This window comes from Neofelis nebulosa, chromosome 9 (genome assembly GCF_028018385.1).
Source record: "Neofelis nebulosa isolate mNeoNeb1 chromosome 9, mNeoNeb1.pri, whole genome shotgun sequence".
Classification (NCBI taxonomy): Eukaryota; Metazoa; Chordata; class Mammalia; order Carnivora; family Felidae; genus Neofelis; species Neofelis nebulosa.
This window is the reverse complement of record NC_080790.1, coordinates 135425877-135450018: the sequence shown is the minus strand read 5'-3', so window position 1 is coordinate 135450018 and position 24142 is coordinate 135425877. Positions and strand designations below refer to the sequence as shown.

The following is a 24142-nucleotide window of genomic DNA, read 5'->3' as shown; positions in this document are numbered from 1 at the left end:
CTCTCAGGTCTCCGCCTCCTTTGGCACCTGTGCTCCCCTTCCTGTGTCTGTGTTCACCTCTTCTCTTCTTAGGAAGACTCAAGCCACGCTGGATTACGGGCCACTCCGCTCCAATAAGACCTCATCTTTGTTTGGTTTTATTTTGGTTTTTCTGGGGCCTCATCTTAATTTAATTACGAACAATAACTCTATTTCCAAATAAGGTCACATTCTGAAAGTACGGGGATAGGACGCGGACATACTTTTTGGGGAAGCACAGTCTCAACCCAGAACGCCCAGGGAGTCCCAAAAGCCTTCCAGTCTGAGCAAGTGGACAGGATGCCTTCAATCCACCCACCTCTGACACCTAGGAGGGTCACTCCTCAAGATCGGGATCCTCCGTGGAAAATGTGGAGAAGCAAGGAATGCTCCAGGCGTCATGAGAAAAAAATGCTAAGATTTGACCTTGGAAACACTCTTCACCAAGTTGTTCCTTTGAACAGGTCCCTGGAACTAGGCCTTTCAACTCTACTCAGTTTCCATGCTTTTCTTCCCCCCCCCCCTGCCCCCAACCGTCTCCCCCATCAAGATGTTATCCCAAAGAGGCAGGGAAATTAGCGTTTATGATGATGCCAAAAATAACCAAGCATTCCGCGGAACTGTGGACTCCAGCACAACAATAATTTTTAAAACTCCTGAGGTCAAGTTGGTTCCTCGGAAGACGCTGCTCCATGTTACTAGTGGACAAAAGACGTTCAAGGTCGCGATACACCTTGCATCAGTGGACCTTGGGCACTGCCTGGATCAGCCTGGGTCAGCAGAACCAGGAGGGGGATCAGATCTTGATGGCGCCTCCCTACGTGGTGGCCTGTGGTCTTCAGAGAAACAAATGAAGTGGAAAAGAAACACTCCAGGGGAACCGGGATCTTCGAAAGGGACGTCAACAGTTCTCACATCATCCGGGAACAACGGCTACCCCTGAGAATAGCCACCTGCGCATTGCGGCACTGAAATTTCAAAAGCAAGCCTTATCTCCCAACTTAGGAGAAAACCCTCCCCGCCCACTGGGCTCAGGTGGCTAGTGAAGACATTAGCCAAGAACGCTGCCATGCCAGGGCTAAGAGAGCTCCCTCACCTGCAAAACACACTTAAAGGAACCTCAGCCTGTTCTTCCCTCCCCCGGTGGCCGACAGTAGCTCGACTTCCCCGGTTCTCCACCTGCTTGTCAAGGAGACAAATCGAACTGCCGCCTCACCACCCCACCTGCACCCCCAGCAAAAGGAAAAGACTGCAGAAATGCTCAGCAATCCTCCAAAGTAACAGAACCACTACAAGAATTCACAACGGCTGGAAACTGACATGTCCCCCGGGGGGGAGAACTAGGTGGGGGGGGGGGGGCCAGAATCCCACCACTGCCAAGCCCTGAGGAGTTTATCTGTCACCCATCCATGACCCTCGCTTGTTTTGTTTCTCAACACTGAAATACAGGAACTTAAGGTCTCAGAATTTACCCTGACACTAGACCTTACCCCCCCCCCCCGCCCCCGAACAGAAAATAATGATGGTCATTGTGATGGAATCGTTTCAAATGAGAAACAGACTAATCCGTCCCTCTCCTAACCCACAACTTCGACTGTGCGCACACAGAAGATAAGACAACCATGAAGTCCAATTGAAAACACCCTCTCTCTGACCTTCCAGAACTTGGTAAATGCGCGGTCTGCAAGGCAGGAGGGCGTCACGGCCCCAGACACCTGGATGGGCAAGTCTCCAGCCACCAGACACACGGTCCTGCTAAGAAGTCTGTCACACGTGGAACGCTCGACAGGAGCGTGCCTTCAGACGACGACAGGGGAGAAAAGCATCTTCATTTTTTTCTCCCAGAAGGCAGACTTTGCAGCATCGTGTGCCTTCGTACAAGCAAGCTCAATCTGTCAGCCAGACAGCCACAGGGAGAAGAACAGGAGAAAGAAATGGGATCCTCACGGTCATGGGGCTTGCAGCGAAACCACCCCAGCCCGTAAGGAGCGACGGTCTACCATTGGATCTGGAAGTCCAAGGGCAGGGCGCCCTTCCTCTCACAAACAGGAGCTTGAGGGCAAAGCTGAGGCAGCCAGTTTCCATAGGGACCTGTTGGGGAGACTTAGCTGTTTGGCATGGCATCATCTCAGAGGTGTTGAAAGAAAAACCTGTTATTAGGTGTCCTGGACCCAGGGGACCCAGTGGCCATCTATGGGCTCTGGTGGGAACCAGGATAAAGGACGATTGAACAGTGAGCCAGGCACAAGCCCTGCTTACGACTCACTTCAATCCTTGGTTGACTTTGGGGCGTTTCCAGAACATTGTCTGCACTGCGATTGGGCAGGGCTCCTAAAAGCCAGACTCTAGTCCAAAAGCAGGTTAAGATGTCGAAAAGAAAATAGTCCCTTCCCCTTCAGCCCTTTGCCCCGTAACTTCCTTTTAACACCCAAGGTCTCACATCTTGATGGAGAAAATAACTGCCAACCTAAGACCTCTTTTTACTCCTCTAAAGCAAAGCAATTGTGAACTTGACATATCAACCAGATAAATCCAACTTAATGGGCACGTTCAGTGGCCAAGGACAAGCTGCCAAGAGCAAAGTATTAGGTTGGCAGAGTTTAAATGACTTAACATCCATTGCCAGCACTAAATCAGGAATTGCTGCGCATTTGGTAGGGAGTTATAAATCAAGGATTATGAAGCAGGAGTTGAAGAAACAGCCTAATCCAACGTGGAAAATGCCTTCGCTCCCAACTTCCCTTTGAAGGCCGGCCTCTCCTGCCAAACTATAAACATCTCACTTCCTGGAGGAAACGGCCAGGCCACTTCAACTTGAAATCAAGGACCCGCGGAGTACATTCAAGATCCTCACAAACATCCAGCAAGTACACGAGCTCGGCCAGCCTCTTCTGCTCCCCAAGCGGAGGGCGGAGACCCAACCTCCCTGTGGCCAAGATGGAGAATTTCACTGAACCGAAAACGAAAAGCCTACAATTTCCATTGCTTGAGTTTGAGTGAATGCAAAAATCCTCCCAAGAAGGATCCGCGCCCAAGATTACCTACCGTCAGTTTCGGTTCCATCTCCAAATTCTGGGGGGGTGACTCCACCACAGTGTTTCTTAACAGGGTCACTTTGTACAAGAGCTGGTATTCCAAAACTGTGGACTCTCGCACGGCCCGGCCGCCCTAGTGGCAGGAGGGAGGTACTACACAAAGTTGCGAGCCGCCCATGGGCGTTAAGACCGTAAGACCTAGCGCAGCGCGGCGGAGCCGTCTTGCCTTGCGAGGGACAGAAAATGAAACTTCTTCAGCCTTCCCTTGGCACACACCTTCCCTGCTCAGTCCCATGAGCTAAGCCGCGAGCCGCGGCCAACCATAAATTAGCTCTGCCACTATTCTACTCATCCTAGAGACTTAAAACAACAACAACAACAACAACAACAACCAAGTTGTAACCCGACTTTCACGGCTTCTGTCGAGAATACTTTTTATTATACAGGTATCGTATACACAATAATTATCTGGGGGACGTTTACAGATGTGGAGTTCAATTCCAAACCTCCATTTCACCCCCACACACAGTACCGCACACCCATCTTCCGGTTCAGCATGATGGGAACGAGACCCAAAGTTATTGCTTTTGAACAGTTTCAATTAAATAGAAATCTTCCGCATCAAGAACAGAGCCCAGACCCTCTTAATTCTTAATACCCTGCGTACCTATGAATAAAGCCTAAATTAGTGTTTTAGATTACCCCATCACCTTTCAAAGTTAATATTAAAATCGAACCCATTTGTCAAAAAGTCTCAAGTGCACCCATATTTACAGACCCCATTAAATTACGCATAAATAACATCTGTACACTCAACGCACAGTTTTCTCAAAATACAGAGCCTCCTATGGGACATGGTGGTGGCGGGCAGCCAAAAAAAAAACAAAAAACAAAACAAAACAAAACAAAAAAAACGCTTCATGCCTACCCTTTTCAAGTTTACTCAAAACACCAAAATGTGAAATAAATATGCAAATAAAGCTTCAGTACCTTAAAGGAACATGTCATTTCCGAGTCTCCCATTTGAAGAGTTAACTCTGAGTTTAAAAAAAAAAAAAAAAGAAAGAAAAAGAAAAAAAGACAGCAAAAGAAAACACAAAATCATCAGCAGGCTTCATTTCTACAAGTTTCGTAAAAACCCAAAGAGCCCCTTGTAACCAGGGGTTTGTGTGTCAAATACCAGCTATTAATAAGCTGGTTGCTGAGCAGAGAGGATCTTTGCTTCCTACTGTATGCAGGATTTGACATCTCAAGAAGCTAGAAGCCAGATAAATACTTTGTTTAGATAAATCTTTAGTGGACGCCAGAAGCCAACCATTACCTTGACACTGCAAGTTACCGTTGATGTGAATGGCCATCGATCAGATATCTCAACAGCTACGCGTGTGGGTTTTCTCTCGAGCCCGGGGAACGGATTTAAAAGATTCTAAAACTTGTAGCACCACTTTCAGAGAAAACAATGGGTCTCAAAAGAATAAAACAATACTTGTCACCTTCCAGTGACTTGTCCAGAGTCAAGGAGACGCACACTTCAGCGCTACAGAAATAACACTAAGGAATCCAGGAGGGCGCGTAAACGATCCAGGAATCGCTGGAGGCCTTTTTAATGGGAAGGCGGGTAACCAACTGTCCCCAGGCAAGAGGGGTTCCCAGTCCGTCCGGGTCGAGAACGACTTTGGAGGCCTTTTTCCTTCCAGACTCTTCGGCCCCGTGGCTCACTCCCGTCTTACTTCCGGTGTTTCTCCATTTTCTCCAGGGTTTTGCTAGAATCAGCTGGACTCTGGTCCCCGGGGTTCATGTAGGATTTGTCTAGGACGATCAGGGCTTCTTTTATGTAGTTCTGCACGGCAGACACAGCGGCACAGATCGCCTGGCTGCCAAACCCGTGGGTAATCAGGCTGAAATGAGACAGGCAGTTCTGGATGTTCGTCTCCAAGACCGGGGTGGGTCGGTTGTTCCCGTTGGGCGTTCGGTCTTGATTGAGAAGGTCTGTGAACTCTTTACACACTTGCCTGTGGAGACAGTCAGCGCATACCTGTGAGCTCAGTCTGGCTCTTGACAGGTCAAGGGGACAGAGCCAAATCGCCCTGAGGATGACACCCCAGGAGGCAATCAGAACACGTGGCCGCACCAGAGAAACAGACAGACTGACTTGGACACTAACGGTAGAGCTAAGTTGTACTTAGCACCTATTTTGTGCCAGGCCCGGAGCTAAACTCTATCAAGCACTATCTTCGTTAATCCTCACTGCAATTAGGAAAGGTAACAGGATTAACCCCCGTCAAAACGCCAAGGTCACCGGGACTAGTGAAAGAGGTGGAGTCCGGATTTCCAGCCCAAAGGTATCGAGATAGCCCTTTATTTGGTGCAGCTCGGTACCAGTTTCTTCAAGAACACGGAGAATCACGCTGCCCCGAAACTCGCCCTTTGCACACACTGGTTCACTGTTGCCCCATTTCCTGACTGTACGATTTCTGCTTCATTTACCGTCATTTTATGGATTCATTTTTAAAAGACAGAGACAGACAGAGCACAAGCGGGGGTGGGGGGCAGAGACAAGGGGGAGGACACAGAATCCGAAGCAGGCTCCAGGCTCCGAGCTATCAGCACAGAGCCCCACGCGGGGCTCGAACCCACGAACCGCAAGATCATGACCTGAGCCGAAGTCGGACGCTCAACAGACTGAGCCACCCAGGCGCCCCCTTTACCGTGTTTTAAAATCCATTCACTGTCGGCTTTCTAGGAGAAACCTTGCAGCTGCATGAAGCAGTGTTTGAGACAAAGTTTCTCCACACGTCTCCTACAAATCCAACTGGATCGTGACATGTGAAAAACAGAAGGGGCACCTGGGTGGCTCGGTCGGTTAAGCGTCCGACTTCAGCTCAGGTCATGATCTCCGTCTGAGTTCCGACCCCGTGTCGGGCTCTGCGCTGACAGCTCAGAGCCTGAGGCCTGCCTCGGATTCTGTGTCTCCCTGTCTCTCTGCCCCTTCCCCACTCACAGTCTCTCTGTCTCAAAAAATAAATAAACGTTAAAAAAAATTTTTTTTTAAGCATAAAAAAATCTTATCAGGAGGCAGAAGGCACCCAATCTTTCCTGGATGTGCCAAAACAAATTGTTTTCAACACATTTTTGTAAGATACGGAGACACCATAATGAACGGGTAGTGTAACTACTTTGAGCTGAATAACTGAGCAGCTCCAAACAGTCACTACTGATCAACACATTCATTTCATTTATTCTTCCAAATCCTACCGAAGAGTTAACCCATCTGACGTGTCCAAAAAGGCCCTCTTGCCAGTTCCTTTCGCTCCACACCCTTACTTAAGTGCGGGTTCCTTTCCCAAGCCCCGGGGACTACACTGGCCCCCCAACTTCAACATGAGGGCATCCAGCCATCACGTTCAAGTCTGGATACTCACTGTGCCGCCAGAAGCATGTTCTTCCTTGCTGCCATCTCATTCCGCCCTCCAAGATGAGGTCTGGTTAGATACTCGGCCACTGGTTTACTGGGGAATTCGGCTTCACAGACATAGGCAAAGTCCCGAGCCAAATGAACAGCCTCCCCTAGGATAATCAGCAATGGCAACAGGCTTAGGAGGTCTCCCTTCCCTCTTCTGCTAACCCAGACGGCCCGGCCCCCCCCCGCAGTCCCTCTGCGTTTTAAAATGAAATTACACACCAGGAAAACACTCCAGCGAGCGAGTAGACCTTCCTGGGTACTTTGAGGGGGTTCACTGCCCTAGGAACTGAGGAGGAAATCCCACCATGCGTGGGGAAAAAAAGACCCTGAATTTTTTCACTGCCCTCCAACAGGGCTCACCAGTCTTCGACCCAACTCAGATTCTTGACACACCCATGCTTTCTCTGGATTATAAAAGCTCTCATTGTGGACACAAGGGAAGGGAAATGCTAAAGACAAGCATCTCTGACAAAAGCCGATGGGGCACTTCTCTTTATGAAACTGGGATGAGGTCTTTGACGTAGAACTTTCTTTTTAACTCAGGGTGCCCCATTCCTGAAGGAGGCAAGTCTCTAGAATGTTTAAGAAAAGAAAGGCACGCGTTTCCATTGGAAATGTTTAGGGCCCCAAATACCGATTTGGACTACTCACCCCCTTTTGTCCAAATCATGGGACGAAGAGAGGGAGAGGTAAAAGCAAGGGGGCTCATCTCTGACCAGAGATGCCAGGTCCTGGCTGCCCCGTGGGCGGCTGGCAAGAGCTTTGCTGAAACCCAGATAGTGGCACCCCTCCCACCCCCACCCCCAGGCTTCCACCTGCCTCCCCAGACTTACTAAATCAGAATCTGAGAACCATTGTTCTGGCACACACTTTCTCATTCAAGCACCCCCGCCCGGCTGGTCAGAAAACCTAGCGGAGCCGCATTTACACGCCACGCACACAGAACCCACCATTCTCCATGCAGGACAGCTGTTCTCCAACGGGCAGCTAGCAGGCAGCTCCTTTCTCCTGGCCCTGACCCCCAAAGACACCCGTAAAAAGGTAGAGCGGGGCTCTGCCAAGTCGCTTTCGGCACGGCAGTCGCGCCATGAGACCAGGGACAGACAGTGTTCAAAAGATTGCCTGGCTGCCGGGAGACCACCCCTCATTGGCTCCCCCTGCCCTTAGCCGGAGCCCAGCGCCCTGCTGATTGGGCAAGGGCTGGAGGCTGCTCCAGGCTTCGGGAGAAGCCTCCCCACGTTCCACTGGGCAACAATGAGCTGGTCTTTCTAAAAAATATATATATTTCCCTTTTCCCTTGCCCCCTCCCCTTTATTTTTTAAAGGCTGTAATTGCATTCTTGGCTCCCTTCCAGATTGGGGGTAGGGGCCCATTCAATAAATGAAAATGTTACATCCTACTATTTTAGGTCTGGGGAGAGGGGCCCCACTAATTTTTTTTTCCCATGGGGGAAATGAACAAAGGACTTGTGAATTGCGTATACAAAGGCTTTTCTCTTCACCGACCACAATCCTGATATTCCCCAGCTACCAAAGCTAGAAACGGGGCTTCTTCCCACCGATACATAACCAACCAGCTTTTGAAAGGTGTACCCGTCGATCGAGTGCATCTTTCAAAAACTGGTTCACTTCTAGGAAATGTCCCAACACCCTACGGTGTGAATTCTTCGGTCTGGGAAACCTATTTCTATTTAATAATGATTTGCTGGAGAACCCAGAACAGGATGGCTAAGCAGGCAGGTATTTAAATGTTAACTTCTTTGATAAAAATTACGGTGATTCATTGCCATGAACTCGGGACAAATCACTTTCATCTCTCAACTGGTGACAGGGCTGTTTTTAAGCTTTTCTTCAGAGTAGCATTAAAGACACAAACAACCTAGCAACATATTAAAACATCACCAAACAGGGGCGCCTGGGTGGCGCAGTCGGTTAAGCGTCCGACTTCAGCCAGGTCACGATCTCGCGGTCCGTGAGTTCGAGCCCCGCGTCAGGCTCTGGGCCGATGGCTCGGAGCCTGGAGCCTGTTTCCGATTCTGTGTCTCCCTCTCTCTCTGCCCCTCCCCCGTTCATGCTCTGTCTCTCTCTGTCCCCAAAAATAAATAAAAAAAACGTTGAAAAAAAAAAAAATTTAAAAAAAAAAAAACATCACCAAACAAAAGCAAAACCCCACTGACCTTCTACCAAGGACGTCAGGAGGGTAACGTGGGCAGCTTTCCGTCTCCCGGCGGGAAGATTCAACCCAATCTTGTCCAACTTCTCCCGCAAGGACCGGCCTCCATTTTTAGATTTGGCTCTGAGTCAAAAGAAAAGTGAACTGTGGCTCTTCTCAAGAAATCACACTTTCATATTCTCCATCCTTCAAATGCTACCAACACTGAAATCTGTCCAAGAGTATCTACGTTATGTGGGTCGCAATCAAGTGAAACAGGGAGTCCCTCACTTAATTAGTGCCTGTAAAATTCAAACATCTTTCTTTACAGCAACATTCTGCCCCCCCCCACCCCCCCAGTCACAGAACATTGCAAAGGTACTGGAGCAGATAAATGTTCACTTCTAAAAACTGTGGCAGCCCCCCAAGTCCCCCGGGGTAGCAAACCCCATGGAGCTCCTCTCCCCCTAATAGGGACGCCACCATCGCATAATGGAATCAAATTCTAACCAAATGATAATTTGCTGGCGTGATTTAGCACTTCCTTCTGCATCTGGCACTTTCTAAAAGAGAAGGAATGTACTAAAACTCTGAGCCGATTAGAATTCAGTGTTAGGTATGAAAGTTACATAAACGTTAAAAATACCTCCTTGGTTCTTTTGGGTTGTACACCAACCCAACCACCGTGCCCAGAATGTGCCCCCATGTACCTTCTGAGAACACCTCCCAGTAACGAGGCGTTTAAGCACTCAGGCGGGGACAATCGCCTCTGGACCTCAGCAACTGTCACTTTGTATTTAGACGTGGAGCTGAGGAGGGACAATCTTCCAGGGACCGAGCAGAAGACCTCGCTGGGATTCATCACAGCCCCTACCAGCTCCTTCTGACAAGGGAGACTCAGCGGATTCTTGGTCATTGAAATGGGACCTGTGAACGAAGATTAGACGTGGCAGTCACCGAGAGCTGCGTTTACGAAAAAGGGACCTTTTCAAACCTCTAACCCGAGCTGAAAGAGCTCTTTAAGCAAACAGCGTTGTGTGTTGGGCAAGCACATTTTTTTTAAGTCCAATTCTTCAAAGATAATCGAATCTGAAATTCACAAGTTAACACCTTGCAAAGCTAATTAGTCATGACCCCAAGCGTGGAGGGTTTTCATTTTCTAGCCACTGTTAAAATGTGTTTAATTAGAACACTGGTTTTCAGAAGACTGCTTCAATCCTACATACATGGGGATTTTTTCCTTCCTCTGTCTAAGAACCACCAGAATCGCCCGGCACGCGCAGATCCTTTGCTGAAACCTCTCGGTGCAGCTGATCACGGTAAATTTAAAAATACAAACAAACCTGCCCTGTTACAAGTTTCCTGGGAAATTCGGTTTATTTTCTGAGCTGTTCTTCAAAAACCATTTCCCAATTGATTTCAAGGAGTTTAACTTCAAGTAGCAGACCACAACTCCCTTTCATTTAGGGCCACTCCATCTTCAAAACAGCCAAACTGGCAATCCCTCAGTCTGTAACTTAATTTCTTGAGACATTCCCCCCTCCCCCCCATCCAATTTTCCAAATCCCCTCCCCCACTATCTTGCATAAACCCAGACTCTGGCAGATCGTCCCACTCTGGTCCTTTGAAGGCTGTCTATCTGGTAGGCCAAACTGTTTCAAAACCTCTTCTTGCGGGTCAGAATTGGGGATCCTTGCCACATGCATTTATGAAACGGGAAATTCAATCATCCACTCAACAACTGCCACAGCATCAACCACCCAACCAAGGTGCGTGGTCTGATTTTTTTCCAAATTAAGTCAGTGTTAAAACTCACTCTGGAAGACTAACACTGTAAAAACACCATGAAATTCAAGGGGCCCTAGTCTCCAAGAGAACACTATGGAGTAACAACTCCTAAGAGTTTTAGCACCACCCCTTTTCATTTAGCTCCAAAAGCGATGCCCTCTTCTTTCTCCTAAAAGCCTATGTTCCTCCAGCCAACCCCCGCCCCCTCCTCCATCGGTCCCTTCCCTACCACAACTGTCCCAAGGTGGCCACCAAATGCCCCCAACCCTGCCAGGCTAGGTGCGGCCCAGGGAGGAAAAAAGTTTGCTCTCGCTGCCTACCTTTGCGAATAACAGTCTGATCGTGCAGGAGCAGGTGCTGGTCGTCGACATTCTGGGGGAGAAACGACAAAGTTTCCCTTAAGTTCCGGGGAGGCCGGGCAGGGGAGAGGACAGGCTGGGGGGCAAACAGGTCCGGGCAGGAGGGGCAAGAGCCGAGGCGTCGCTCACCTGCACCTCCTCCATCTGGTGCGCCATGTCGTGGAGCCCCAGGTTCTCGGCCAGGCCCGCGGCGTCCAGGGCGTGCGCGTGGGGCAACAGCAGGTCGGAGCGACGGTAGGCATCCCTGCGGGCGCTCATGGCGCCACCCTCGAGCCCGGAGAGATGGGGTAGCAGGCCGGCCGGGCGCCCGTGGTGCGAGGGCAGGCCAGCCCCCTCCTGGCTCTGGCGACCCGGCCAGGCCTGCTGCTGGCTGCCGGTGGGCGCCGGCTGGTGCAGGGGGTTGATGGCAGCGGCGTAAGCTTCTCCCAGATGCGAGTAGGGGTCGGCCGACTGCGAGTAAGCCAACTGCTGGTAGGGCGGTGGAAAGTAGGGTGGTGGCTGATACTCGGCGACTCCAGTATGAGAGAGGGGCGGCGCGGGGCTGTAGAGGTGCTGCCCCGCGGAGGAGAGGTGGGGGAGGCGCGGGTTCCCATTGCTGCTCGCGTCGTGGCGATCCTGGGAGAGAGAAGCAGAGACCCCGCTAGTACGAAACCCCGCTACTGCGAAGTGGCTGCAGCCGCTGCGCTGAGCCGTGCGTCCCCGGGGACCCGACTCGTGGGGCCTGCCCTCCGCCCAGAGAGCACCCAGAGGCGCTGTGCGCCGGGGGATTCGTTGCGAACTGCCAGTCCGCGGAGGAAAAGAGGCTTCCAAAGACCTGGGGGAACTCGCTCTCAAAGCCCGGCGGCGAAGGCCTGGGAGGTCGGACGCCCGGGGCGCTCTGAAGAGCCGGATCCGAACCCCAGGTCTTGGGCCGGGAGTAGCTGAGGCCCGGGCCCGGGGAGGAAGTCGGCATGCTGTAGGCACCGTGAGGACTGCGCTCGCTCACTAGCCCGCACATGTCAGCGGCGCCAGACGAAAAGAACGTGGGGAAGCGGCAGACGCGGATAAAGCGCACGAAGCGGGAAGTGCGCATCTTCCCCGCCCCAAGGACCCTCCCTTCCACGCCCTCAGGACAAAGACCTCCGGGCAAGTGACGCTCCCCGGCAGGCCCGCCACCCAAGGCCGCCCGAGGAACTCGGGGAGGAACGCCTCGCGGCCAGGGCTGCTCCCCACCCCACTCCGCCCCAGCTAGCTGGGTCCAGACCGAGCGGGGAACACCCAGTGGGGCCGCCCTGCCGGGCCACGGTCAGTATCCCCACAAACCGGGGCAGAGGGGGAGAACTAAGGACCCCGAATATTGGGCAACCTCGCCTGCGCACGTCCCTCGCCTCCAGGCTGTCCGACCTAATTCTTAAAGGACTCGTCTCCCTGGGTTCGCGGGGTCACAGGGGTGGCGGGGAACTAGGAGAAACGGGCGCTGTCGCCCCCTAGCGGAAGTGCCCGGGCCCGCCAACAGGGGCAGCCCCAGGAGGTCCCGCGGGCGCGCGGCCCCCCGCCCGCGTCGCCCCCCAGCCCGGGCTCCCCTCTGCCAGCGCCCGGGCGCACACCTCCCGCCGCCCGCGTCTTCCTCTTCCCGCTCGCCGCCTGCCTCCCTCCCACTCTCCGAAACTCTAGCTCAACCTGTCGGACTGGCTGGAGCACTCCCGAGCGCTTACGGCCCCATCTGGCCTCGCCCCCCCGCCCCCCCCCCCCGGCGCTCCCCAGCCCCCACTTCTCTGGAGAGCCAAACTTCGGTTGTTTTCTGGTTTCCCCGAGTTAGCGGGGCAGGTGACAAGCCCGCCGCGGAGGGGACTCTGCAAAGGTGTCGCCGGCAGGTCGCCTCATCTGACCCCTCGGGACGGAGATCTCGTGCGTAAAAGCCACGTCTAAGCGTTGTAGACGGGGCGCTCTTCCGAGAAAAGGGAAAGAAGGGCTGTTTTGCTTCGCACGAAACCGACCGGTAAGCTCTGTGGGTGGGATCTGCCGGTCTCCTTCCAGGCCCTGTTCCGGAGGGTGGTTTGGGGAAGGGCCCGATTCAGGAAGAGGGCCCGGGAGAAACGGACTAAGGGGCGTCCGCAAAAGCGGACCCCGTCCCCTCGAGGGGCAGAGGCTGGTGCCTGCTCGCTGCGCCGGCGCCCGCGCCCGCGCCCGGACCTCGGTCGGTGGGTCCCCGCCTCCCGGGCTGGACTCGGGCGGGGCCGGGCTGCGCCCCTGCACCCAGCTCACCTCGCAGTCTTCTTCATACTTGACATTATCGGTTATTTTCCACAACATGGCGTCCGGCGTCCCCCAAAACAGTCGCCAGTTAAATCCAGGCTCCCCCCACCCCCCGAGCGGTAAATCCAAAATGGGGGTCACGGTGGCTGGGCGTCCGCCGCCGCCCCCGCCACGCGAGGGCCTCGCTGTCCCGGTCACTGGACGCGCATCGGCGGCTCCGCGAGCGTGGATGCGGCCGCCGCGCGCGTAGAAGCCGCTGCCGGGGACCCGGGAAGCCGCGCCCGCACTGTGTGTCCCGGCGATAGCCGGGGGACCCGGGCGCCTTAATGAGAAGGAAATTATCATAACTCCTCCCCGGGGGCCGGCACGAAGGCCCCGGCGCCGGGCGGGGCAGCCCCCAGCCAGTCCCAGCCTAGCTCCGCCCTGCACCCCGGCGGGGCGCCGCGCCGAGACCCGCGCCGCGGGGGGCGAGGAGGGGGAGGCGGGCGGGCGTGGGCACCTCTCTGACAGCCGCGGACCCGCTGGGTCGGGGTCCCCCGCCGCGCCTTCCGTCGTCCATCCCCCCCAGGCCCACACCTGACACTGGCAGCGCTGGGGCCCCGGCTGCAAATACCTAAGAGCCCCCCTATTTCTCCTGAAGCGCCCTCCCCCATCCTCCGAAAGACGTGGTCACCTGCGGTTAAGAGACCTCGCGTTGCGGGCATCTCAACAGCTGGGGTCCCCCTTAGAGCCTGAAATGCCTCACCCGCCCACTCACGGAGACTTAAATTGGGCTGGGACCTCGCAGCCGGAGCCCCAATCCCTCCGAGAGACGCCTCCCCTTCCTTCTCTCTCCGCGGTCACAGCGCCGGCCCATTCCTCCGAGGGGCTGGAGGAGGGAAGGCCTTCTGGGGGGGAGTCTGCCCCGAGCGCCAGGGGGCGGGCGGGCCTCCACCGGCCGCAAAGTCTGGGACAACGGCGTCCGGCTGCCATCGCCCGAAGCTGCATCTCCGCCGGACTGCGGCCGGGGGTCACCCGCGCTCCCTCGCCCAGCCCTGCCCAGCCCTGCCCAGCCCTGCCCAGGGCGCCGGCTCGGCAGATGCCTCCGACGAGCCGGACGCTCAGAAGCCTCAACTCACCCGGGGAAAGAGGTGCGGGGCGGGAGACAACCCGAGCGCCACGCGCGGGGGCGGGGGGGGGGGAAGCAGGGGGGAGGGAGAAGGTGGGAGAGGAGGGAGGGGCCAGAGGGGGACCCCCCCGCTGGAGGGGTGAGTACCCCCCGTTCTGCAGACGCAGGACGAAAACGAAACTCGAATATAAACGCTGCCTCTCGCCCCAGGATTTATTCGCCACCCAAACTTGAATGCAATGCGCAGTTGTTTAAAAATTTTAAAGAAACGAAATCCATTGGCCCAATTACTGTAATTGATCTTTTTCACTGCCAGGGGAAAGTCGCTAATTTTCAAGGGCGAATTTTGCTGGGGCGTCCCAGCTGGCTCCGGGATCGGAATTCAAACATTCCGAGAGAGTCGGAGAAGGGGACTCCTCCCATCTGATTCCGAATCCGATTCTGCAGTAATTCATACGCATCAGTGCAGTGCCCGGGTCCTGGGCCCGGGAGTGGACGCCACCCCCCATCTACAGAACGACTGCACACACCGCCTTCCTGCTCCTTCTCGGGTTTATTTGGGCTTTGGCATTTCTCTAGACCCAGATGGACCTAAGATAAAATCAAGAACTGCAATAAAAATAGGCGTCCTCCAAGTGAAACGTCCTCTCTTACCCTAGAGGAGGTAGAGCCAAGGTGATACTCCTACCAAATGTGAGAACAAAACCCGGGGGCTTTTCAGGACTTTGCACTAAGAAGTGACGCCTTGCTTCCAAAATACCAGGATCCGGGGCTCGAAGAAAAGAACAGGAGCCGCAGCGTACCTGATATTGGGGGGGCGGGGGGACAGGAAGGGGGACACCTGCGCCACGCAAGAATGGGACACCTGCACAGCAGGACGTGGTAGGTTAGGGTCCCAGGCACAGGCACACACCCCAGAGGGAGAATGTGGCACCCCCTTCGGGCGTTCCAGACCCCAGGGCGGTGACGAGGGGCCTTCTCCACGCTGGGCCTTCCAGACTCGAGTTTGACTCAAAGACCCCGCCTGGAGTGCAGCCTGAACAAGTTGTCTCATTCACGCCGGCAACTTTACCCGTAGGCAGGTTTGGAACCCCGGCAGGGCAGGAACGGGCCAATCCCCCACCCCAGGGCCTGGCTGTCCTTCCTTCACGCAGCAGAGCTGTGGCCGAGGCAACCCGAAGGGACAGAGATTCCTCCCAGCCCGGGGGCAGAGGCAAAAGGGAGCCGATGGGCCCTGAGGGTCTGCGCGCCTCCGTTCTGGGAGCCCCAGGGGCCTAGATGTTTCCGAACCGCCTAGCAAGGGCCGTTCATTCCCAAGGCAGCTCCCCGGACACGGGCGCGCTGCCCCCTCTCCCAGGGACACGCGTTCAAGCTAGAGCGCGACTTCCGCGCCCTGGATGGAAGGCGGGTGGAAGAAGTCCTCAATCTTCCCAGCCAGGGAGACCCGGCCCAAATACGCACACCCTCGGCTTCGGGGCCGGAGCCCCGGCACGCGCGCGCCCCCGTCGGCGTGCCGGAAGCCTCAGCCCTTCCTCGAGCTCCACTTTTCCTCTCTCTGCGGAAAGCAGGGAGAGGATGGCTCCTGCACCCGGGACAGACCTCCCTCCAAAGCCCAGGCCCCTCGCCGCATGAAGACCGGAATCTGGAGGCCGCGCCCTGGGACGGCCACCGCTCGGGAAAGGGTGCCCCCTCAGGACCCTCCGAGGCCTCGCAGCCGCCTAACTGTAAACAGAACGAGAGGATCCCGGGGACAAGCTTCACTGCACGCCACGCAAAATCCGGGATAGGGGGTGGAGGGTGGCGCGCGGCTCCCCTCTGTCGCCCCCTAGGGAGCCTACGCTCACACACACTTGAAGCCTGGTCCCGGGCCCCCATCCCGCTCCGGTGGCCCAAGAAACCGGAGTCCGGAGGCGAGGAGGCGTCTGGGTAGAGGCGCAGACGGAGACCGCCGCCTCCAACTTCCCACCCCCGCAAACCAAGGAAGGCGCCCGGGCAGGTCGAGCTGGAACGCGGTTGGCCTGCGACTTCTTTTCCCGCCCCAGGGAGGGGGCGCGAAAGCGGCAGGTGGAGGCCCCCGAGCGCCCTAGGGAACGCCGCGCAGCGCGCAAGGTGTCTGTCCCGCCCCTTGGAACCGCGTGAGCGCCGGCAGAGACCGCGGTGAAGTGGCCAGCCGGGTTAAGCAGAGCCGAAAAGCCGGGGCCTGCAGCAATCGAGGGGGGTGCCCCTCTCTCCCACAGTCTCCCATCGCGGCATCGTCACCCCGAGGGCCAGACACTTGGCACCGAGGAGTACTCCGACTGTCCAAGCCCGCTAAGGTGCACGCCCTGGGGCGCCACTGCATCATTTCACAGCCACTCCAAAATAACAGCAATAGTATAAAAATAGCAGATTGTTTTGATGGTGCGCAGAGCGACAGCCGCGCACACACGGATGCTTCTTGGCTTGCTTAACCCAGGGTCCAACCCGACTCCATTTACGGCTCCTTCTGCGCGCGCGGCTCCAGGCCCGGGGCTTGAAGGGAGGGGCTTCGCGGCCTGTAGCTTTTCCTCGCAAAATCTGCTTTTTACAGATGGACGGAGAGCCGCGGAGCTGAGGGAGCCTGGAGGACCCAGGCTCGGGGCGAGGCGGGGAGGGCCCGGGTCCGTGTCTGTCCCGGGTCGAGTCCGCGCGCTCATTCGAAGGGCGCCCGCCAAGCGCAGAGGTCGTGGGTACAGTCTCTAACTCGACCACCGCAGCCCCATTTCTCAGCAGGCGTCGGGGGATTTTTGGCCGTCCAACTACCTCAAAGCCACAAACATGCCTGCTCTTCGAGGCGACCTCCCTAGCTGCTCTTGGAGACCTGTTAGAGACAAGCTCGGCTCTCGCCTCCCCTGCCCCGGGGGACCCCCGCCCTCCGGAGGCCACGCTTGGCCGCAGAATGCCTGTCACTTCTCCACTGTGTCCCAGGGCCCATTCGCGCGCAGCCTAAGCGCTCGGAGCGCAGGCGGGAGGACTCAGGCTCCAGCCCGGTGTCCCCGGAGGCCTTCTCCGCTCGGCGTCCAGGAACACCACACCCCTGCAGGCCAACCGAGCCCGGCGGCCTTAAGGCGTTTCTCTGGTCGCCTCCAGGCGACGAGGAGGCCCACTGAGGCCAGGCGCCCGGCGACGCGGACTCGGCTGCCGGCGCCAGAAGTGGCAGCGCCCGGGAGCCACCCCGCAGCCCCAGCGGCGCCCTCCCCACCCCGCGGGCATCCTCCCGCACGCCTCTCCTCCCTGCCGGCCTGCCCTCCGCCCGACACCTCCTTTCTCACCCTCAGGAGCTGGAAATTCATGTCGCCAGCCCTTCAGCCTCTGCGAGTTGAGCTTGGGAATGGGAGCCGAGCTGCAAGCGCTCCCCAAGGGCCGAGTCGCGTGCCGCAAAGTGCTCCGAGGTTTATTTAATTAACGGAAGGGGGAAGTAGGGAGGGGGCTTTCGATTCACAGCCAAAACCGGCTATCGCGATTGGAAGACACACCTGAAAAGGTCGTCGTTACTCCTCCCCTGCCCTCCTCCCTTTGGAAACTGTAAACTCGCCAATTGAAAAGGGTCTTCCTTGGGGTTTTGAGCGATCTTTGCGCGTCTGTGACAGGCAGACCGGGGGACGGCTGCTTCCATCACGAAATTATCCCAAATGTAGCCCACAGCTTGCTGGCAAAGGACATTGGAGACCTATTTCGTCTCCAAATCCAGATCTATTAGCATTTCCGTGAACTCTCGGCCGTCACTTCCAGCTTTGATCTGACTTCAGCTAAAACTGAACCAGGGGCAGTGGATTCCGGGGGTGGGGAGGGGGGGGTGGCGGGAGAAGGAGGTGGCTGGATTTGGGGGTGGGGGCTGTGTGTTCCTTTGGTGCCTGGGACATTTGCTTGCACCTAGGCCGTTCATGCTATTCACCTTAAGAACGCAGCTGGAGTGCTGTGGGTTACAAAACAAACAAAAACAAAACAAAGCATAAACCAAAAAACAGCGGGGAGCCCCGTAAAATCCAGTTTTCTTAAGGAACACTGTTGACCCAAAAGTAAATGCCCTGTGTTGGCTGGATCTGCTCTTGGAACATCACGGGCGCCACTGAGATCCCCAGGACCAGCAGGAGGAGAAATTGGGTTTGCAAAGAACCAATTGTCCCCCTCCTTACCTGGGTCCTTGATGGTTTGCACACAGAACCTGCCCAGGCAACCCAAAAAGGTTTTTTTTTCCCCAGGGAGGTGAGTTGAAAACTTATCCAAGATTCTTCTCCATGTGCCTTTAGAAGAAAGGAAGGGGGAGGGAAAAAAAACCACAACAACAACAACAACAACCACCGAGGCTGAAAACCTGTAGGTTTCAACCCCACCTACTGGTAAACTCTTCCAGTTTCTGTTTCCCAATTAGTTTCAAAGGCACAGTTTCTTAAATGCACCAAGAGATGTTTACTGCTGGAACCATCCATGGAGATATTTTTACCCTTCTCAAAACAAAAGCTCATATAAGCACAGCCACGGTTTCTGGGAAGGGGGTTAAACTGCTACTCTTTGCTACTGCAGCTTAGAATACAAAACTACAGGGAAACTGAGCTTGGTTGAAGATGTAACTAGGATTTTGGTCGTTAATATTCTTCCGGTCTAAGATCAACACATGCTGTGCTGTTTTGGTCCTGCTATAGAAATGGCCAGAAGGCCACAGGCCACAGTTTTGGGGTAGCTGCAACCGGGCAACAGGGTGGGGCTGGGGGGAGGGGTGTGGAGAGAGAAAGGACTTTCCTTCTTTATGGTTGGGGTTCTGTTTTCCTTTGGGGAGGGGTGTGATTAATGTGTGTTGTTTTTATTGTTTTTTTCAATTTTTTTTTAACTTTCTCATTTAAGTAATCTCTGCACCCAACGTGGGGCTCGAACTCATGACCTCAGGATCAAGAGTCGCTAGGATCCTGGACTGAGCCAGCCAGGCGCCCCTTAATTATTTTTTAAAATGAACACACTAATCACTGTTAACATCCTGAGTTTATTTCCGAATTTAATCCAGGTATGTTGTTGTTATGTTTCTGGTCTTCTGTGTTGCTGTTGTCACTGGGTCTTAGCTTTATAATTGAAAAAAAAAAAGGAGAAGGGAGGGGAGGGGAAAGGAGGGGAGGAGGGAGGGGAGAGGAGAGGACGCCTGGGTGGCTCAGTCAGTTGAGCCTCAGACTTCGGCTCAGATCATGATCTCAGGGTTCTTGAATTCCAGCCCTGAGTTGGGCTCTGTGCTGACAGCTCAGAGCCTGGACCCTGCTTCAGATTGGGTCTCCCTCTCTCTCTCTGCCCCTCCCCTGCACGACGTGCTTTCAATCCGCGTCTCTCTCTCTCAAAAATAAAGAAACATTTAAAAATTTAAAAAAAAGAAAAGAAAAGAAAAGGGCGCCTCAGTCCGTTAAGCAGCCAACTTGGACTCAGGTCACGATCTCCCATTCGTGAGCTCAAGCCCCACGTCGGGCTCTGCACTGACAGCATGGAGCCTTCTTGGGATTCTCTCTCTCTCTCTCTCTCTCTCTCTCTCTCTCTCTCTCTCTCCCTCTCTTTCTCCCCTCCCCCCAAAATAAAGAAATAAACTTAAAACAAAAACAAAAAACAAGGTTCGACTCCCACGTCGGGCTCTGTGCAGACAGCTCGAAGCCTGGAGCCTGCTTCGGATTCTGCGTCTCCCTGTCTGTCTCTGCCCCTCTCCCGCTCATGCTCTCTCTCTCTCTCTCAAAAAAATTTTTTTAAAGAAAGAAACAATAGCCACTGTCATTGTCCAAATGGATTACTTGACTCCAGAAACTGGAGCACCCTGTACTGTCACAATGCGTAATTACGAAAAGGTGGTGCCAGGGCAAGGTTTCCGCCTCCCTTCCCCCCCCCCCCCCCGCCCCCGGTCTTTCCTCTGGTGGGGTGCTGAAGGAGGACCCCTTTGGGGGAGCTCTCAGGTCCCGGCAGCCACATGTGCCCTTTTTCCTTCACCCCCTCCTCCCTATCCTACAAGCCAGGCTGTGGTATCTTCAGTTTACTTCCTCACGTGGCTCACGGACGTTGGCTTCCCTGAACCTGCTCCCAGGCTCCCGAGTTCTGCATGTAAGAACTCATTTCAGTGGGGCCTTCGGCCCAAAAACAACAACAACATTTAAAAAGCCAAAATGGCACCATGGTAACACAGGGATTCAGAGGGAAACCCTAGCCAGCAAAAATCAACACCAAATTAAAGCCAGAACCTAAAGGAAAGAAAAGATATGAAAGATACGATTCTTTAGATCCACTCTATAATATAAAATAAATAGCGATTTCCAGCCCTTTTGAATACTAGGCGCACCAACCAAAAAATTTTAAAGACTAATGCATATATATATATATATATTTTTTTTTTTTTTTTCTCACCTGAACGAAATCTTTAGCCTCCAAAACTAATAATTAGAAATGTCTTGGGGTGCCTGGGTGGCTCTGTCCATTAAGCGTCCGACTTCCGCTCCGGTCATGATCTCGCGGTTTGTGAGTTCGAGCCCCGCGTCGGGCTCTGGACTGATGGCTCGGAGCCTGGAGCCTGCTTCCGATTCTGTGTCTCCCTCTCTCTCTGCCCCTCCCCCACTCATGCTCTGTCTCTGTTGCTCAAAAATGAATATATGTTAAAAATAAATAAATACATACATACATAAAGATTCTCTCTCCCTCTCTTTGCCTCTCCCCCCTCCAAAAAAAAAAAAAGAAGAAGAAGAAGAAGAAAGAAAAATGTCTTGTACCAACATTTCCTTTTTGTAAGAAGCTTAGATATGCTCCAAGAAGATTCAGAACACGACCCTGCCCTAGTTTATCCTATTAGGCAATAATGAGTGTTGATTTTGCAAGATGTTCTCCTACTGCAGAAGCAGACCAGTTACAACCACGTCCAATTGCATGCATGTGTCAGCTGCAAAGCTGTCATGCATTAGAATCTCGGACACAGCATGAAGCAGCGATTCCCAAGGCGAAGTTCAGGACCCGGAGTCTAGGCGTTGGCATCACCTGTGCTAAAACCCCCAGTTCTCAGGGGCCACCCCAGCCAGACTCACTCTATCTAGAGCTCCATGGGTGGAGCCAGCAACCTGTGTTTCCGGGTCACTCGTACGTGCTGAAGTCTGAGACCCACTGGCATGAATGATTCCTGTGAAAACAAGTGTGAACTTATGTCTTCCCTCGTTCATCTGGGAGACTCTGAAACTGTACAGTGAATCTAATTTGCATGTTCCCAAAGCATAACCGTGTAAATTGGATTCCTCTATGCTTCTTCAGGGTCTAGGTGGCATAAATTCTATATATGTGATGTTCTGTAGTCTTGTTGCAAATTTATCTTCTTTTATTATTTAAATCCAAGTTAGTTAATATACAGTGTAGTCTTGGACAAATTTGTCTTTTTTTTTTTTTTCTAAGTTTATATATTTAGTGGCGCCTGGGTGGCTCAGTTGGTTTAGCATCCAACTTCGGCTCAGGTCATGATCTCACAGTTTGTGGGTTGGAGCCCCGAGTCAGGCTCTGTGCTAACAGCTCAGAGCCTGGAGCCTGCTTCCGATTCTGTGTCTCCCCACCCCCCAACCCCTGTCTCTCTCTCTCTCTCTCTCTGCCCCTCCTCCACTCATGCTCTCTCTCTCTCTCTCTCTCTCTCAAAAATGAATAAACATTAAAAAATTTTTTTTTCAAACTCCTCAGGAAAAAAAAAAATCTGATTACTTCCTATCTATGTCCCTTCTCCCACCCAAAAGGTTAGTTTATGAATCCAAGTTTTACTTATATTCAGGAAAATACTGAAGCCCCAAAAGAGGTGATTAGGAAAAACCATGTCTTCCCCAGCCCCATTTCATCCAAATAAGCACATCATCCTTTCTTCTTTTGGACCCCCATCCTTCAGACAAGTCAGAAACCAGAGGTTCCCCTCTCTTGGACCAAGTGGCTGTCCCTGTGAATCTCGATGACCCCGGAAAGAAGGACAAGCCAGTTACTGGAAAGGTCAGTAACAGGAGAGTTAAGGACCAGGGCTGGAACCAAAGTGAGGGAGCAAAATTTAAGACACACACACACACACACACACAAACAAAACAAAACAAAACCCCAGTAATCAAGACAATATTTTAATGCAAACTTAAAAAAAATTTTTTTAATGTTTATTTATTTTTGAGAGAGAGAGAGATACACAAAGCGTGAGTGGGAGGGCCAAAGAGAGACACACACACACACACACACAGAATCCGAAGCCGCTTCAGGTTCCGAGCTGTCAGAACAGAGCCCGACCCTGGGCTCGAACTCATGAACCGTGAGGTCATGACCTGAGCCAAAGGCGGACGCTCAACCGACTGAGCCGCCCAGGCGCCCCTTTAATGCAAGATTTCTGAAAAATCAGATGAACACAAATAAATCCTTGAGGCACAAGATATCCGAATTGTAACTGAAGACAGGCTGCTTGTTTTATGACCCTGTGTTATTGTGCAATGGAAACAGTTTTTTCCAAGCGGCCCCCCGGTCCCAAGCCTCTCTGTGTCCCCAGCCAGGTGTCTGTTGAGAGATGATGGCCGCTGTACAAACTAGATGAGCAGAGGCTTTGTACTAAGCCCTGCTTTGGATTGTAAAGCTTTTGTTCATTTTTGTCCAACGTGTATAGGCACACGTGTTTTCCTTCACCACAGGCTCCAAGCGTTACCTTGCCTGGTCAGGCAGGGCAGCAGGGGAGGCCAAGGCCCCGCTATCCTAAACACAAGAAAACAGGGGGCGCAAATGGCTTAAACACCCCGCTGCATTTAGGCTTGCCCACCAGGCTGGAAGGCTGCTGGGGTCTACCTTTCCTGGAACACGCGGCGTCTTCTTTTACTCCGTGGTTAAGGCTGCAGGTTTGGGAGCCCACTGTCCTCCAGTTCCCAGCTCTGCTTACCTCAGTGTTCACATCTGCAGAATAGAGAGAATCACCCTATCTCACAGGGTCGGCGGATGACAATTAAATGAGATGATGTGTGTAAGGTATTCAGAACAGTTGGAGCGCCTGGGTGGCTCCGTCGGTGACGCGTCCAACTCTTGACCTCAGCTCAGCCTTGGATCTCAGGGTCGTGAGTTCGAGCCTGTGTTGGGCTTAAAAAAAGAAATAAAAGGGGCGCCTGGGTGGCGCAGTCGGTTAAGCGTCCGACTTCAGCCAGGTCATGATCTCGCGGTCCGTGAGTTTGAGCCCCGCGTCAGGCTCTGGGCTGATGGCTCGGAGCCTGGAGCCTGTTTCCGATTCTGTGTCTCCCTCTGTCTCTGCCCCTCCCCCGTTCATGCTCTGTCTCTCTCTGTCCCAAAAATAAATAAAAAACGTTGAAAAAAAATTAAAAAAAAAAAAAAAAAGAAATAAAAATAAACGACCCGATGTATAGAAGCCTAATGCCTATAATAGCTTCCACATTAGGCTTTTTTTTTTTTCCCCTCTTTTATTTGGCTTTTTTCATATGCCTAGCATGCATTGACGTCACGTGGACCTTACTGTTCTCAGCCCTGTGGCCTGTATTCTCTCCTTGAATCCTCATAGGAACTCCTTGAGGTCGGGCCTATTACTGTCTCCATTCTGAGCCCGCAGGGAGTCAGGGACACAGAGGTTGAGAGACACGTGTGGGGCCAGGCAGGTGGCACTGGTGGGGGAAACGAGACACTAGGTGCTAACCTCCTGGGGACTAAACACTCGCCCTAACAAGCTGAGTCAGGTGGTCTTTTGAAACAGCATGTGGCACAGTTAGAACATGGCCGCAGGCTGTTTAGGGCCTGGGGGCCTCCAGGGTGAGGTCCCAGACTTTCTGGGGCCTGCAGAAATGCAGATCTACCCTTTTCCGGGTGTGATGCTTCCCAGTGGAGCCGGGGCATCTGAGGCTGGGGCAGTCAGCAGCAGGATCTGCCGTTCCCCTTACGCCCTCGTCCACAGGATAGAGGAAGTGCCCACTTCTCGCAGTCACCGCGTGGGGGAGCGAAGGGGGGGGGGTGTGGCAGCTCGCTGATC

At 53.7% G+C, this 24142-nt stretch overlaps 1 protein-coding gene across 2 annotated transcripts; it reads right to left on the bottom strand.

Moving 5' to 3' along the window:
* Nucleotides 1-3470: 3470 nt before the first annotated feature.
* Nucleotides 3471-13340, bottom strand: TFAP2C (transcription factor AP-2 gamma). 2 transcript variants are annotated; one of them, XM_058686043.1, is made up of 7 exons: nucleotides 13059-13340; nucleotides 10944-11429; nucleotides 10776-10827; nucleotides 9378-9594; nucleotides 8693-8811; nucleotides 6476-6620; nucleotides 3471-5065 (listed from the first exon to the last, which is right to left on the bottom strand). In XM_058686043.1, exons 1-7 carry the CDS (start codon nucleotides 13104-13106, stop codon nucleotides 4780-4782), a joined length of 1353 nt encoding a protein of 450 aa, XP_058542026.1. In that variant the 5' UTR covers nucleotides 13107-13340; the 3' UTR covers nucleotides 3471-4779. The 2 variants fall into 2 exon arrangements, with proteins under 2 accessions (XP_058542026.1, XP_058542025.1); XM_058686042.1 differs by lacking the exon at nucleotides 13059-13340 and adding an exon at nucleotides 11629-11935.
* Nucleotides 13341-24142: the final 10802 nt, after the last annotated feature.